At 45.6% G+C, this 16,107-nt stretch overlaps 1 protein-coding gene across 4 annotated transcripts in view; it reads left to right on the forward strand.

Moving 5' to 3' along the window:
• Positions 1–1,980: 1,980 nt before the first annotated feature.
• AXL (AXL receptor tyrosine kinase) overlaps positions 1,981–16,107 on the forward strand; it is a 61,954-nt gene continuing 47,827 nt past the window's right edge. For 2 of the 4 annotated variants that reach the window (XM_061596638.1, XM_061596642.1), the window contains exons 1-2: positions 2,283–3,097; positions 11,632–11,830. In XM_061596638.1, coding sequence (XP_061452622.1) covers positions 3,025–3,097; positions 11,632–11,830 — 272 coding nt within the window. In that variant the 5' untranslated portion in view covers positions 2,283–3,024. Of the gene's footprint in view, positions 2,148–2,282; positions 3,098–11,631; positions 11,831–16,107 lie in introns of those variants that run through there. The other 2 variants (XM_061596641.1, XM_061596639.1) reach the window with 2 other exon arrangements.

Below are 16,107 nucleotides of genomic sequence, written 5' to 3' on the forward strand. Positions count from 1 at the left end.
CAACTTCTCTTCAGCCAGTAAAAACAGACCCTCGCCCTGGCTGGAATCTTATTTATTTTTTATGCATTTATTTAGAAAAAATTATAAACTGCTTAATCAAAAAGCTCTCAATAGAATACTAAAAATTATAATAAAATTGTAAATAAAACACAGCTAAAATGCACAAAGAGAGCAGGTGTGGTGTAGTGGTTAGAGTGTTGGGCAACAACCTGGGAGGGTTTGAATCCCCACACATCCACAAAGCTCACTGGGTGACCTTTGGCCAGTCACTGCCTTTCTGCCTCAGACGAAAATTGTAAGCCACCTCTGAATGCCGCTTCCGTGAATCATAGGGTCGCCATAAATTGAAATTGACTTAAAGGCCGTCCATTTCCATTTTCAAAATGCACAAAACTATTTAAAAAAACAAATATACATAAAAGAATTACAGTAGGGCCCCGCTCATACAGCGGGTTACGTCCTGGACCCCCGCTGTAAAGCGAAAACCACTGTAAAGTGGATCCCATTGACTTACATTGACCGAAATGGCGCCTGGTGGCAAAAAAACGCCGTAAAAGCGGAACAAGCGCCATAAGAGCGGGGCCTTTCTACAATTCACAACCGCTGTATTAGCGGAACGCTGTAAAGCGGGGCCTTACTGTACCATTAAAACATAAAGATCAGTCAAACCTTTATAACAACTATAGATAACTAAATTGTATGTCTGAGTAGACTGGCCGAAATAAATATTCCACATACTTGAGAGAGCCCCACTGAACTCACCAGGACTTACTTCTGAGTGTATATGCATGGGATTGCAAAGTCAGCTACATCAATCACCTGATTTTAAGTACACCTTGATCTCAAGCTTGGAGGACCAATTTTCATTTAACTCCAAATATCCATCTTGCTCTTTCTCTCTGACTTTCCCATCTTAGAAAGTTTAAAAACCTAAGAAAAGAAATAGTGGCAGCAATGATGACACTGGTGGAACAATCCACCATCAGCTTGTGTGAGACTTAGCTGCTAGTCACGACAACCCACCAGTTTGAAAATGAATACCCCTGTTAACAGAACTTCTGCAAGCTGTGTGGCACAACAGCACTGAGTGTAGCGTGGGGCAACTGTGAATGTGCCATGAGAAATCAAAGCCTCCTGTGAGCCCTGTGTACCCACCTGCAGGGAAGAGTGCCAGGTGTCTCTCTTGCACAAGTCACAGCCAGTTGGCTTTACCTCTTGTTGGGCTGTATCTGTCTGCTGACTAGGTAGGGAACACAAGCAAGCAGGTGATTCTAATGTGCATAAGGCCCTTCAGAGACATCGTTGGACTCCCATAATTCTTGACATCGGCCATATTGGCTGTGCAGACAGGACTGGGAGTCCAGCAACATCCAGGGGCCACATATCCCTCAGCCCTGGCATAAGGTATGCTTTTTTCAGGGAGGAAGACGCACTCAGAACAGAGACTCGCACAGAGACATGAGATTCATTCCTCTGAGGGTATATAATTTTAGTCCTATGCTCTCAAAGTTAACCTTTTCAGGTACAGTATGAGAATCAAAAAGTGTCTTTAGTTGTAATTGAGACACATGATCTGCTAGTCCTGTGGCACCTTAAAGACTCAGTTCTGTCTAAAAAAAAACACAATAGATCTGCTTGTCTGCAAAGATTCTTTTTCTTTTACAGTCAGGAACAACAGCTACGCCCTCTGGGATGAGTTCTCAGATGTTTGGAAAAGTAAGATTCAGTCAGGGGTGTAGTCGTCCAGGGTCTTGGGGGTCTTAGACTCCTTACTTTTTTGGGAGCAGGGTCCCTGTGTCCCCAGAATCCTACAAGCCAAACAGAGTGAGAGGTGGTGAGTCAGCTAACGAGAAGACTCTTATCAGTAGCTAACGCCCTCCCCTTTCATGTTTATCGGCTCCTAGGGATGCCTTGTTGTGGGAGAAGGCACTAACAAGGATCTCATTCTCAACCAGCAGCAAAAAGGGGGGGGATGCTGTGATTAACCTGAAGGGACCCTGCACTTCTGAATTTGCCACTACTCTACTGGACACAGTCAAGCCTTGGAGTGAGCATTTGCCTTTCTCTGGTCACCACCATCCACTTTCATCCTGCCAGCATCTTCCTCCAGCATGCCCGTGGTTACTTGCCTTCTCCTGTTTCGGAATGTAAGCACTTGTAACTTTAAGAAAAGTATTTCTTTCTTCTCTCATCTGTTCTTCTCCTCCCATTAACCCTGCTTGGGCTGGATGGAATTTTCACACCCTTCCCTGGCGCTCTGTCTTCTCTCTCTCCCTCTCTCTCTCCCCCCCAGCCTTCCCTTTCAGCTTTCTAATCTTTCAAGCCTCTCTAGTACCAAACCATTTTTCAGCAATGTGTAGGAGGGGGTGAGTCAGGGACAGAGTGCAAGGGAAGGGACTTTTCTCTCCTCACCGTGCCTCTCTCTTTTCTCTGTTTTTGGAGAAGTCCAAGTTTTGGAAACCGGGAGGCACTTTAGAGAAGTTGAGTGGGCAAGTTTGTGATGATATATTGATACAGATTTTTTCCTCTTTCAATGTTGCTTCAGCAGCCAGAGCAGAAGGACCAAAAGTGGAGAGGGAAAATCAGGTGCAAGTTTTGAAACCCTTTTTAGGCGCAACAGCGTGGGGGGAAAAAACAGTGCTGGGAGGAACAAGTGAAGCCAAGCCTAAGTGGGAAATTTGAAGGAAAGAACATTCTCTTGGCACTGTTTTTTTGTGTGTGTGTGTGTGTGATACGGACAAATGTTTCGAGCCGGGAAATTATTCTGAATTTCCACGAGTTTTAGCAAGTTTTTTTTTTAAACTTTGGATGCATCATCAGTCATTCTCCTGGGTGCTGACTTCACTGTAGATTTCGTCACTTGTTTTTTGGATTTGACTTCCACAACAACTTCACTTTCTTCCTTTTAACTTCTCAGCACATTTGGGAGTCCCCTGTCTCTTTCTGGGCCCCTCTCCTTCTGCGAATGTGCCGCTAGATTGTGTCCGGAGCTGGGATTTGTTGGGGTGCTTCGATTTTTGGAAAATGGGTCATCTTGGCCAGTCTTTTCCCTCCTGCCTGCTGGCTTGGTGGATTGGCATCATCAGTGCCCAAGAAGGTAAGAGGTGTGTGTGGGGGTGTTAGAGTGGGAAAAGCTCCATGGCATAGGTGTCTGGCCAGTGGTAAGGGTCAGCAGGAGTGGACACATCCAGAGTACCAAGAGCCAATGTGTTCTGATGGTTAAGAGTGTTGAATATGGACCTGAGTGTTGGCAGTGATGTTTACTGAGAAGCAACTCAGCCTTAACCTACCCTGCAGTATTGTTGTCAGGGTAAAATCAGAGCAGATCCCTCTGTAGACATTATGCTCACTAAATGGCCTTTGGCAAGTGGCCATCTCTCTGCCTAACCTACCTCCTAGGGTTGTTATGAGCATAAAATATGGTTTCCATACCGTCTGCTGCCCTGAAATCTTGGGAGGAAAGATGAGACGATAAATATTTACTGTTAAGCGTGCTTGTATCCTTCGGGAGTGGGGGGATGACACCCAACTATCCTCTCAAGAATGCTGTGACTTAAGTTAGCCTCAAGGCCACCCTGTGGGCTCTTGTGGCTGCGGAGACGATTTGAGCCCACTCTCTCCACAGCATCTGCCTGCCCTTCCTAAGGGATAGATAAACTCGAGGGGATTTCATCATAACCAGGAGTCTGCCTTTCATCCTGCAGTCTGGTGACTGTGGGGGCTGATGATTCAGTTGTCCAGACTGAGCCGGTTTCAGGAGGGCCGCAGCCTCCAGGAATTTCTCCTCTCCAGGTGTCTCCAGCTGGGCCACATCAGTCACCGCTTTTAGATCTAAGCCTCCCTCCAGTTGCCTCTAGGTTTAGAGAGGAAACCTGATTCTTTTTGACTCAGGAGCAACACAGGCAAAAACAGTGATTGTAACTGGAGCTGAGAGATAACTTTGATGCTGTCAGGCGGGTCCCTTGAGGAGTCTGTACTGCTCTGATTGTGTGAATTAGGGTCAATGCTAAGCCCCCATCACCACCACCTCGCAAGTCACTTACTATTATTCCATTGATCTTCATATTCCACCAGAGTAGTTGTCTTGATCTCTTGCTGCAAAAGCAGCAGCGAGTCCTGTGACACCTGAAGACCAACAAATTTATTATGGCATAAGCTTTTGTGGGCTACAGTCAATTTCATCAGTTGCAACTCAGACTATTAGTGCATGCATCTGATGGAGACTATAGTCCACCAGAGTTTACGACAGAATAACTTTGTCAATCTTTAAGGTGCCACAAAGTCTCTTTGTTGTATTGATGTTCATAGCCTTTATAGAGTTTCTTAAGCAAAAGTAATAGGTCCCTGCCCCAAGGAGTTTGTAGTTTACATTTTGACTAGGTTTGGGGGTGTGCAAAGGAAGGAAAGCGTAGTGAGGAATGAAATTAGCAAACATAGTTCCATGTACCTAGACCTAAATTTCTGTTGGGAATTAGAACTGAATGCTTTATTCAAAGACTTCATGGAAAAGGTAGATTTCAAGGAAGGACTTGAAGGAAAATTGTGTGAGAGAGTACCACTTAGGTATTCAGAGAAGGCATTGCAGGCATAAGGGGCATCAGTGATAACATTTTGAGAGAATATGCTGAAGATCAATCTGTGTTAGGCATAAAAAGAGCCCTTCTGGATCAGGCCAGTGGCCCATCTAGTCCAGCATCCTGTTCTCACAGTGGCCAATCAGATACCACATTGGGAAGCCCACCAAGCAGAACCTGAATGCAAGGACACGCTCCCCACTTGTGATTCCCAGCGACTAGTATTCAGAGGCATAGAGGCTCCAACAAAATGGAAATGGACTGCCTTCAAGTCGCTCCTGACTTATGGCGACCCTATGAATAGGGTTTTCATGGTTTTACCATTGCCTTCCTCTGAGGCTGAGAGGCAGTGACTGGCCCAGGGTCACCCAGTGAGTTTCATGGCTGTGTGGGGATTCGAACCCTGGTCTCCCAGGTCGTAGTCCAGCACCTTAACCACTACACAACATTGGCTCTCTCTGCCTCCAACAGTGGAGGGGAAACATAGCCATTGGTAGACCTGTAGCCACTGATTGTACCTATAACCCTCTTTTCTTTTTAACTGAGGGTTGTTAAAATGCTTAAAGGTGGATTCCTTTTTATGGTTGGATGATGCAGGGTTTCTACTTTACGTTGGAGATCGAGATTAGTACCAGAATGAACTCTCATAGCTCCAGACTACTCCAAATGAAATGGGCGTGGTCTTGTGTTTCTGTGTAAAAGCTGGGGGCTAGATTCTGAATTGCAAGATGCAACCTAGGATCTCTGCACAGTACACCAAAAAGAACAAGCAAAACAAGGGAACAATAATTTAATATCTGCAATGGGCTGCCTGGAGCCGTTTCTCTGACGCCGCATGTATCTTTGTACTCCCAGATGAATAAACTCTGGAATAACTACCACCTTCTACTACTGTATTCGTAATTGCAAGCATAGATTATGTTCTTTGTCCCAGCCATGAGATTACGTTGAAAGAGTGGAGTGCGGGAGGGGGATTTCTACCTTTTTACTATTCTTTAGCTAGCCTAACTGTATGATAGGTTGGTCTGTCTGTATATAAATCTTAGTAGATTTATTTATTTATTCATTCATTCATTTATTACATTTATACACCGCTCCATAGCCAAAGTTCTCTGGGCGGTTGACAAAAATTAAAAACATTGAACATTAAAACAAATATACAGTTTTAAAACCATACAAAATTTAAAAACCATGAAGCACAGACAAATCTTCATCAGGCAAAAATAATATTAGCTATTTCAAACAATAACTTTGCCATCTTGCTGCCTTCTAGACATTTTGGACGATAGCTCTCATCATTGCTAACCAATGGCTATGTTGTCCAACAACATTTGGGGGGCACTAGGTTGGAGAAGGCTGATCTGAACAAACATGCATCTGTAATCAAATCTGGATCTGCATTAGCATCCGTAAGCCAGATCATGAATGTTAATCTTAAAAGCAGCTCCTTTGGGGACAAAGAATGTGTCAGCATCAGAGGGAGTGTCTGCCCTTTGTAAGCCAGAATGTTTCAAAAACAGATTCTAAGGAAGCACCAAAATGCTCTGGAAATGGAACACGGTTGTGTGTTTTGTGTGTGTGAGGTATGTGTGGGAGTTGACTGCTTTTTGCTGTGATCCAATGGAACTGACAGATTAATGTGACGGCCTGCCTCCTTCTCCTACGCTGGGAGGATATCTTTGTTTCCCACACCCACTCACCTGAGCACAATCCCTTGGTGGAATGAGATCTTACAGACTGGAAGCTCCTTACGTAAGGGGGCAAAGGAAAGAAGGCTGTCCCAGTGACCTAATGTAGGAGCTTGATTCATAGGAATGGAGTTCTGAGAGGTGGCATCAAGGCTATACTAGCTTCCTTGGCTTTTTTTTTTTTTTAAAGATCACACATGCAAGGAGGAATATCAACAGCAATTTGCCATGAGATCTCAATGGAGCCTCCACATTCAGAGGCAGTCTACCTCTGAACAGCAGAACCTGGGAGCCAATCAAAGGGGGAGGCTAATACCTTTGTGATCTGCCTATGAACTTCCCGGAAGCATCTGGCTAGCAGCTGTTGGAGGCAGAATAGTAGGCTAGATGGCCTTTTGGTGTGATGCATGCAGCATGGCCACTTTTTATGGCTGCAATTTAGCAAACCAAACTTGTAGCCTGATGTGGGGGGAAATTCCTACTGCTGGCCTCGCACAGCTGTTAAAAGCCACAGGAGGTGCAGGGGGAGGAGGCAGAGAAAGTCAAACACTGAACTCATTAATCCCAGATGTATGTAGGGAGGAGGTCTAATACGAGCCACTCAAAGTGAGAACCCTTCTGCACATGCTTGGAGACGCTCTCCTCTTTACTGTGGCCTCATATGTTCAAGGACTGAGTCCAGAGAAAGATTAGGGCCCAGGAAACAGCTTTATCTCTCTTTCTCCCTCTTATAGCACCTTTTTATGGGTAGAACCACGATACTTTAATCTCTTGGCTATCTGTTTCTTGAAACCTCTGTCAATAGTTGTGAGCTTTATTTGCAAGTACATATGATTGATTGATTGATTGATTGATTGCATTTATATACCGCCTCATAGCTGAAGCTCTATGGGTGGTTTACAACAATTAAAAACAAGTATACAAATTTAAACCATACCAAATTAAAACCCATAAAAACCGATAGGCACTGTTTATGGTGCATGAGGGCTGCATTGCCTCATTTAGGCTGGGAATTTAGGGTTGCCAGCTAACCAGAACAAGACAGGCATGGCCTCCTGTCTTCTGTCTTCAACAGCAGGTTGATCTGCAGAAATCAGCAGGCTCAGAGATAAACACCTACCAATGCCTGCAGGCTGAGCTACTGAGGAAAGTGCAGGAGCTGGGCCAGTAAAAAAAACTAAATTAAAAATGGCAGCCCTATCCATTGGAGGGGAGGGGATGATTTGAGCCAGCTAATCATCTTATACATTTCCCACTTTGGTCATGTGATTCAGCAAATTTGCAAGTGTGGGAATAGTTCAGTGTTCTTGGTGCCCTCCAGATGTTTTGGACTATAACTGCTGTCGGCTCCAACCAGCATGGCCTGATGGGAGTTGTAGGCCAAATCTTCTGGAGGGCACCAGGTTGGAGAAAGCTGGGACAGCCTTTTTGGTCTGGAACTGGATGGGGGGCTGCTGCTGGTGCAAGAGGAAATGGTGATATAGCAAGCCTGTCTCTCTCCCCCCAAGTTTAACTACTAGCTTGCAGTATCTAGCTCAGAAGGGAGGAGTAGAGTCTCCACCCCAGGCTTGTGCCAACTCTTTTTCCCTGCAGCTGGGAGAGGCGGGCTTTTTTACATCGTTTGCACAGTGATGTCATCGGGTTGAAAGGGGACTGAAAGGGCCATCGAGTCCACCCCGTGTGTCTGCACCAGGCCTGTCCTCCTACTTCAAATCAGCCTGCAACCCTCCACAGCAAGTTAGAGCAGGCCTTTTGGTGTAGCTGCCCCTGTTCTGTAGAACAACTTCCCTGTCAAGATACGGCAGGCGCCTACAGTCTCTACTTTCCAGAAACAATTGAAGATGTTTTTGTTTTGACAGGCTTTTCCAGCTCAACGCAGAGATCTCTGCCTTAAGTGTTTCTTTTCTATAGTTTTTAAACCCATCTTTAGTTGTTTTTTGTACTGTTTTAAAACTATTTTAGTTGTTTTTATTGTATGTTTGTAAATTGTCTCAAGGGTCACCTGAAAAGCAGTTCATACATTAACAAGATAATAATAAGATGATTATGATGATGTGACGGCCGTGGTTAGAGTGTCAGACTAGGTCCCATGAAGCTCACTGAGTGAGCTTGGACCAGTCTGTTTCTCAGACTAACCTACCTCGCAGGGTTGTTGCAAAGATAAAGTGGGGGGGATTATGTATGCCACCTTGAGCTTCTTGGAGGAAAGGCAGAACATAAATGAAATGAATAAATAAATTAAAAAAGACTGCCCTATCCAGTAAGTGCAGCACAGAGCAAATGCCTCCAGAAAGGGCTGCTAGGTGTCAGCTTATATATTCTGCCATCAATGTACATGGCACTTGTCAGAATAGCATAAGCACAAAAGACAGGTCTCTGTCCCATTCTGCTTGCAATCAATCTAAAAAAGGGGGGGGGACAACCAGGGTGAGAGAAGCTCTAGAGATCACTCTTGTGTGTAAGCCAGAAGGAGATCAGGGTCTGCTGCCACAGAAGATTTTTTTTTCTCTTCCCCATCCTGCTTAGAGAAAAAAGCGTGAGGCCCAAGAATGAGGCCTGGATTTCTTCCAAGTATGCAACTTTTGTTTCTCAGGCCCTGGAATGTGTCCCTCATTCCTCAAGGGTTAACAGCGGCTGCAGGGCAGGATATTCTCAGACTGATTTATGAGCCAGCCGCTCCGCTTCTTCTGTTCTACACACAGGCATCATCCGATGGCGTATATGCCTCACCCGGGTACCTCTCCTGTCGTCAAAGGGCCACAGAAGTCCTCCACCCTTGTTTTTCAGCCGAGGGAGATGCCCCCCAAATTATGATATTCTCTTCCAGAGTAATTAGTTAGTATGGAATATTGTCCAACTCTGGTTTACATATGCACAGTGGCTCATGTAGATTAGGTGCCAGATGGCAATGAGCCGGTAATAGCTAGTGTGGTACAGTGGCTAGCCCATGGATGGGGAACCTGTGGCCCCCCAGGTGTGGTTGGGCTCCAAGTCCCATCATCAGCCCCAGCCAGCACGGCCATTTACTTATATTGATTGGAGATGCAGTAGAGAAGCTTCACCTGTTGAATCTCTGCCACTTGCCTGAATGGCAGAAATCCAACAGGTGATGTTTTATTGTAGAGCTATTAAGAGAATGTTGTGGGCAGCTGCTGAGGCCAAAAGAACCAAACTCATGAGAGTTCTCCGCTCCAGCTCTAGACCACACCACATCTGAGGGGGGCGCTGGGCCAGGGAATTACAAGAACCGTTATTAAGCGGGTGGGGCTGGTATCCCTCAGCAGCTGGTGACGCAGAGGCAAGGAGAGTCATCATTCATGGCTTGCCTAGCCAGCCAGACCAAAATGTCATCATCCCCCCCCCCGCTGCCCCAAATTGGTACAGTCCAGAAGATGTGATTTGAAAAAAGGTCCAAACTTACTCATGCTAAGAGATTGCCAACTTTTAAAACTAGCTGTCGCTCCTGTGCTTTTCAGCAGCTGTTTGATCTGCAGCAGACAGTAGCAGGTGGGGATGTTTACTTCAAGGCTTAAAAAACCTTCCTGCTGATTTCTGTAGCCCAAGCTGCTGTTACTGGAAGAAGAGATGGCCAAGGGTAGAAACAGGGTAGAAACACACTCACTGTTCTGCCAGTTCCAGTGCGTCTTTGCCTCTCTGTTCTGAAAACGGGCACACCTCGCTAGTCAAACCTCTCCCCTTTTTTTTACTGTAAAACCTGGTGGGAGCCGCTTGAGTAAAAAGTCACAGTTTTATTCCGTTTATGTAAATTAAAATTGTATAAAAAAAGCCCAACGCGTTTCGGCTAATCTTATATAGCCTTCATCAGGGGCTGAAAGAAATAGATATACATTGAAATCAGTGAACATTCTGTACAAACTTGTAACTTACAGTTTCTGTTTTTTGAAAAGGGGGGTGGGATGGGAGTACATACATTTCTTTCTATTTCTTTCAGCCCCTGATGAAGGCTATATAAGATTAGCCGAAACACATTGGGCTTTTTTTATACAATTTTAATTTACATAAACAGAATAAAACTGTGACTTTTTACTCAAGCTTTTTCGTCATTCTGGGCACCTCCCTCCATTCAACTGTTTCATTGAATGACATCCACTCTCTACCTACCTCTGGGAGCTGCTTGAGTGCAATGTTGTTGTTTTTTAAATTCAGCTTCAAAGAGATTTCACAACTAATCGGCAGATCAACCTGTTCCCCCTCCAGGTGTGGCTAATGGAAATGCTTTGATCTGGAGATTAGAATCGTAGAGTTGGAAGGGGCCTGTAAGGCCATCAAGTCCAGCCCCCTGCTCAATGCAGGCATCCAACTTAAAGCAATCTCTAACAGGTGGCTGTCCAGCTGTCTCTTGAAGGCCTCCAGTGCTGGATAGCCCACCACCTCCCTAGGTCATTGGTTCCATTGTTGTACCACTCTAACCATTAGGCAGTTTTTCCTGACGTCTAGCCAAAATCTGGCTTCCTGTAACTTGAGCCCATTATTCTGTATCCTGCACTCTGGGACAATCGAGAAAAGATCCTGGCCCTCCTCTGTGTGACAACCTTTCAAGTTCTTGAAGAGTGCTCTTATATCTCCCCTCGGTCTTCTCTTCTCAAGGCTAAACATGCCCAGTTTTTTCAGTCTCTCCTCTTAGGGCTTTGTTTCCAGTCCCCTGATCATCTCCCAGTCCCCTGATCACACGTGTTCCAGTGTGTTTACAGTCCAAGTTATTTTTTTCTGCTCAGCTTGGCCCTGGAACCCTTCTGCAATGTCAAGGGGGCACAGCCTTGGAATATAGGAAGTAATAAGGGAGGGAGGGAGTGTGTTTGAGCACATGCAGTATATTTTCCCAATACAAAACCAGCAAAGACCGAAGCTATGATTTCCAAGTCAGAAGTTGTTGATTTCCAAGTCCAGTGCAGCCCCTGCACCTTCTCTTGTACCAGCAGGGCTTATTCTGTATAACAGTTGTTTCCTTAAAATTGTAAACCCCACGACTGGGGTAGGTGGGCAATGACAGGGTTAAACCAGCTTAAATCCTGGTTTCAGTGGATATGGGTTTTAGATATTGACTAATATCTGGGAACCTTGTGGGAATGGGGAGCAGAGGCTTGGCAGTTATTAATAAATTGATTATATTTCTTACCTGCCATTCACCACAAGATCCCAGGGCAGGTTACAACAATTTTAAAAACTCAATATTAAAATAGCTGTAAAACAAATATAATCAAAAGAATAATGTGGGTCATACATATATATGTGTGTGCGATAGATAGATAGAAGACAGATAGATAGCTATTTCTGTCCTAGGCCCATCTCTTGGTTTTCTTCAGTGTAATGTCATTGTGGCGCTTCATTATTGTCTCTTTCTCCCCCAGCTGTGTATTTCCAAGAGAACCCTTCAAACCTGACATCCTCTTTGGGCAAGGATGTTAAGCTCTTGTGTTCTGTCCTTGCTGTTGGTGAGCCGCCTGAGATCAGCTGGTTGCGGGATGGTGCTGCCCTGGAGTTTGCCGACAGTAACCAGGTGCAGGTGCCCCTTGACGACGAAGAATGGATGACCACCAGTGAACTGAGGTGAGCACCTTGTCACCCAAGAGCCACAGAAGACGGGCCTGTGGGCTCAGTATTGGAGTGTTAGCTGCTTTTGCAGCAGAAAAGGTGGGGAATAAACTTCTGCCTGTGATCAGCACAGTTGCCCTAGTTTTCCTAGAAGGATGGAGCAGGGATGGATGAAGGATGGTTCTGGTCTGATCCTAGAGAGAGGTGGGACAAGGGAGGGGCTTAGGGCAGATATAGGGAACCTCGGGCCTGGGGGCCAAATGTGGCCCTCCGGCCCTCTCTGTCTGGCCCTTGGAACTCTCCCCAGGCCACACCCTTCACCAGCCCTGCATTTCAGCTTCCACGCATGTTTTTGCCTGGCTGAACGCGTCCTTGAACTCTGATCATGGCTCTTGGTTGCTTGGATGGAGGACAGAGAGGGGGTGTTAAGTGTGTGTGGAACCTAGACTTCTGTACAAATGTGAACTTTACGTTCATTGCTTCGCCCACTTTTGCGTCTCTGGCCCTGCCCACCACTGGCATGCGGCCCTCGGGAGGTTGTCCAGAAGGGAATGTGGCCCTCAGGCTGAAAAAGGTTCCCCACCCCTTGCTTAGGGAAAGAGGTTTAGAAGTAGCAGGGAAGTAGCAAAGGAGAAGGCAGCAGGTCAAGGGGTGGGACCCACAGCCCAGCACATGCTTTGCCTACAGTGGGCCCCGGTTCAGTCCCCTGTATCTTCACTTTAAAGGATGATGGAGCAGGTGATTTGAAAGACCCTTTCCTGGGATCCTGGAGAGCCGCTGCCAGTCATTATAAAAAAACACAGGTTTGGCTCCAGGTCTGAGGGGTCCTTGGTCAAAGTGCCCTCTGATGGGTCTCTCCTCTGTCACAGGGCACAGCAGAAGTGGGCCTAAGCAATGACTTGGCGCTAGCTGCCACAATGCCCCAGAGTAACAGCATGTATTGGGGTATTGTGGGAAATTAAAAACGTGGCTGGATCCAGCTGCCAGTTTATCTTAGCACAGCTCAAGAGTGCTGGACCGGGTGGGTGGTGTGGAATTAAGAGGGGCACTGCACAGGCATCAGCAAGGCCCTGGTACACGACACAGGGTTAGATGCATAAACTGTCTGAGGTGGTACAGCAGTTTCCTGTGTAGGCGCAAGGAAAGGATGCTGAATTGGTCCAAAATCTCTGATTGATTCTGCTTGTATGAATCGGTCCTGCTAGTGGAAGATCTGCTGGTGAGGAGGGGGCATCAGCTTATCAGTGGCGCATGTTTCTTTCTCCCTATTAATACATTTCTGCTTATGCAAACAAAACAAAAAGGGCAGATCTTGAAGAAAAACCCACCTCCCTCCTAATAAGGAGGAACAAGGGGTCTCCAGCTACTCCTTGTTCAAAGCAGCTGCCCATAAAGTGTGCAATACAGATATTACACGAGGAATGGCTCTTTAGCCCAGTTGTTAACCTCTGTACAACAGGAAGAAACTATGCCACTGAAGAAAACAGAAGTGATCTTTGGTGTTGCACGTTTGACTTAAGCCATGATCCCAGTCTTTCTTCATGTGAACAGTTAACCATCTTCCTCTTAAAGACAGGGAGTTGCCTGGCTTGCTGTGTGGGGTGTGTGTGCTATGCCATGCTGTGCATGAGGGTGTGTGACACGTTAGGAAATATTATTTCCAGTTGCTCAACTCCAAAGCAGAAGAACTTAGTGGGGAGGACAGCTGGCAGCCTGCCTCCCCAGCTTTCACGTGATGCCTTCCACTGCTTCTTCCACTGCCATCTTGATTGACAGGCCAAGCAAAGTAGGGAATAGGGATGCAAGAAGCAGGCAGTCTCCAGCACTATGGTTCAAGCTAGATGGATGGAAGAGGATAATAAAAATTATTTTAAACCCAGTGGTATCAGTCTACATGATGCGTGTCTCCTGTTTCTTTGTTCATGATGTTTTTATTCTGCTTTTCCTCCAAGTTGTGCAGGGTAGTATATGTGACTCTCCCTCACCTTTTGTCTTTGAAACAACCCTGCAAGGTAGGTTAGGCTGAGACATAATGGCTTGCCCAAGGTCACCCAGGGAGGATTTGAACTCATGTTTCCCTGTCCTAGTCCAGCACTGTAATCACTATACCACAGAGGCTAAGCAAAACCTGGCTAACCCAAGCAAAAAGATAACTTGCTACCCCAAGGAGCCTACAGTCTAAATTTTGAGTACAGATAAGTGGGTAACAAGGTCATTTCACAAAGACAGTGAAAATTTGCGACCGTCCAGGCTATGTGTGTTCTTTTGGGTTTGTGCCTATCCCACACAAGCATCAAATTTGATAGGCTTTGAAAAGGATCCTGAAAATCTTTTATTTTCAAGTCTCTAGGCTTTATGATTGAGGAGATCAGCTCAGGACTATGTGATCTGAAAGAACAGAATTGGAAGTATGTGGCCTGTATCTCTTGTGTACATGAAGCAAATCTGATTTTTGCTTTTGCAGAATGTGTTCCTTTTCTGCTGGTCAAGGGGTTAGGTAAAGATGGCATTGTAGACAACTAAATCCTGGCTCAGTCATTGCTCTGCCCTGCTCCCAACTTCTATAAAGTTCAGTGTTATCCTTATACATTGAATCATCTTTCACATTCATAGGGACTAGAAACTTTTTTTAATGGAATCTATTAATCCGCGAAGTGGCCCTGAGCAAGCAGTGCTCTTTCCTGCTTCATCCCCCCCACCCCCACCCGCAATCTATATAACAATAAAAAGAGGTGCTTGCTGAGAGCCACTTAGCGGATACTTTTTATTAAATACTTTTTAAAGTTTTATAACAACTTTATCAATATAAATAATGGGCACACGCAGCTCCTGCTCTGGGCTCCTTCTAGGAGGAAGGGTGGGATATAAATGTGATAATAAATAAATAGGAAGGGAAAAGAGTGCTGAGCGGCGGTTTCCTTAAAGGAAATATAAACAAAATTATACTTAAGAGGTTGTCATACTATCAGGAGAAGCACATGTACAGGTGAGTCTATATATGTATAATTAGTAAACTATGCCAGCTCAAATCTTAGGGAAGGCCTTTATTTATTTATTTAATTTATGAATCTTCTTCCACATGAGTCTGCACATATGTGCTGACTAAACATTCATAAATGTGTCCGTATGTTGAAGCTGCTGGTAAGAAGTGTGCTCATAACCTTTCACCCATTGGTGCATTTATTAATTTATTATATCCCACCCTTGGTCCCAGGGTGCCCAGGGCAATAAAAGAATAAAAACATCTTTAAAACATCATAAAGACGATTCTAATACAGATGCAGACTGCGATAAGGTTTCTACTTAAAAGGCTTGTTGGAAGAGGAAGTCTTCAGTAGGCACCTAAAAGACAACAGAGATGGCGCCTCCCTTTAAGGGGAGGGAATACTAAAGGGTAGTTTCCACTAAAGGTCCAATTAACAGCTGGTATAGCACAGTGGGGAGGAGAGCCTGGCTGGGAGTCCAGAGTCTGTGAGTTCAAATCCCCGCTCGTGTCTCCTGGATGTCAAGAGCCAGCTGAAGATCACCCCCACAGTGAGTGGCTGAGGGGTTACATGCATAGTCCCAATGAGCCCAGTTGCCCCCCAGCTGGCAGTTGAAGGGGCTGGCTTGTGCAGCTGTGGCAAGCTGAGCAGGCCCTAGCCAGCTGGGGAGGACTAGCCTCAGAGGGAGGCAATGGTAAACCCCCTCTGAATACCGCTTGCCATGAAAACCCTATTCATAGGGTAGCCATAAGTCAGGATTGACTTGAAGGCAGTCCATTTCCATTTTCCAAAGGTCCAATTCCTATATCATGTGGAACGACCTCCTTATAAGATGGTATCTGCAGGAGGCCGTCACCTGCAAAGTGCAGTGATGGATTGGGTATATAAGGGGCGAGACAATATTTTTAGGTATCCTGGTCCCAAGCTGTGTAGAGCTTTATACACCAGAATCAACACTTTGAACTTAGCCCAGTAGCTAATTGGTAGCCAATGCAATTCTTTAAGCAGTGGCATAACTTGGTGGTGATAGCCTGCACCAGTGAGCAGTCAAACCACCACATTTTGCACTGGCTGCAGCTTCTGGGCCAACGTCAAGAGCAGCCCCATATAGAGCACATTGCTATAATCCAACCTGGAGGTTGACAGTGGATGGATGACAGTGGTCAGGCTATCCCTGTCCAGAAATGGTCACAGCTGTCTTACCAGCCAAAGCTGGTAAAAGGCACTCCTAGCTACTGAGGTCACCTGGGCCTCTAGCAACAAAGATGGATCTACTCCTACAGGAGGAATACAACCCCATCCAATCAG

The sequence above is a fragment of the Rhineura floridana genome, chromosome 15, assembly GCF_030035675.1.
Source record: "Rhineura floridana isolate rRhiFlo1 chromosome 15, rRhiFlo1.hap2, whole genome shotgun sequence".
NCBI classification, from domain to species: Eukaryota; Metazoa; Chordata; class Lepidosauria; order Squamata; family Rhineuridae; genus Rhineura; species Rhineura floridana.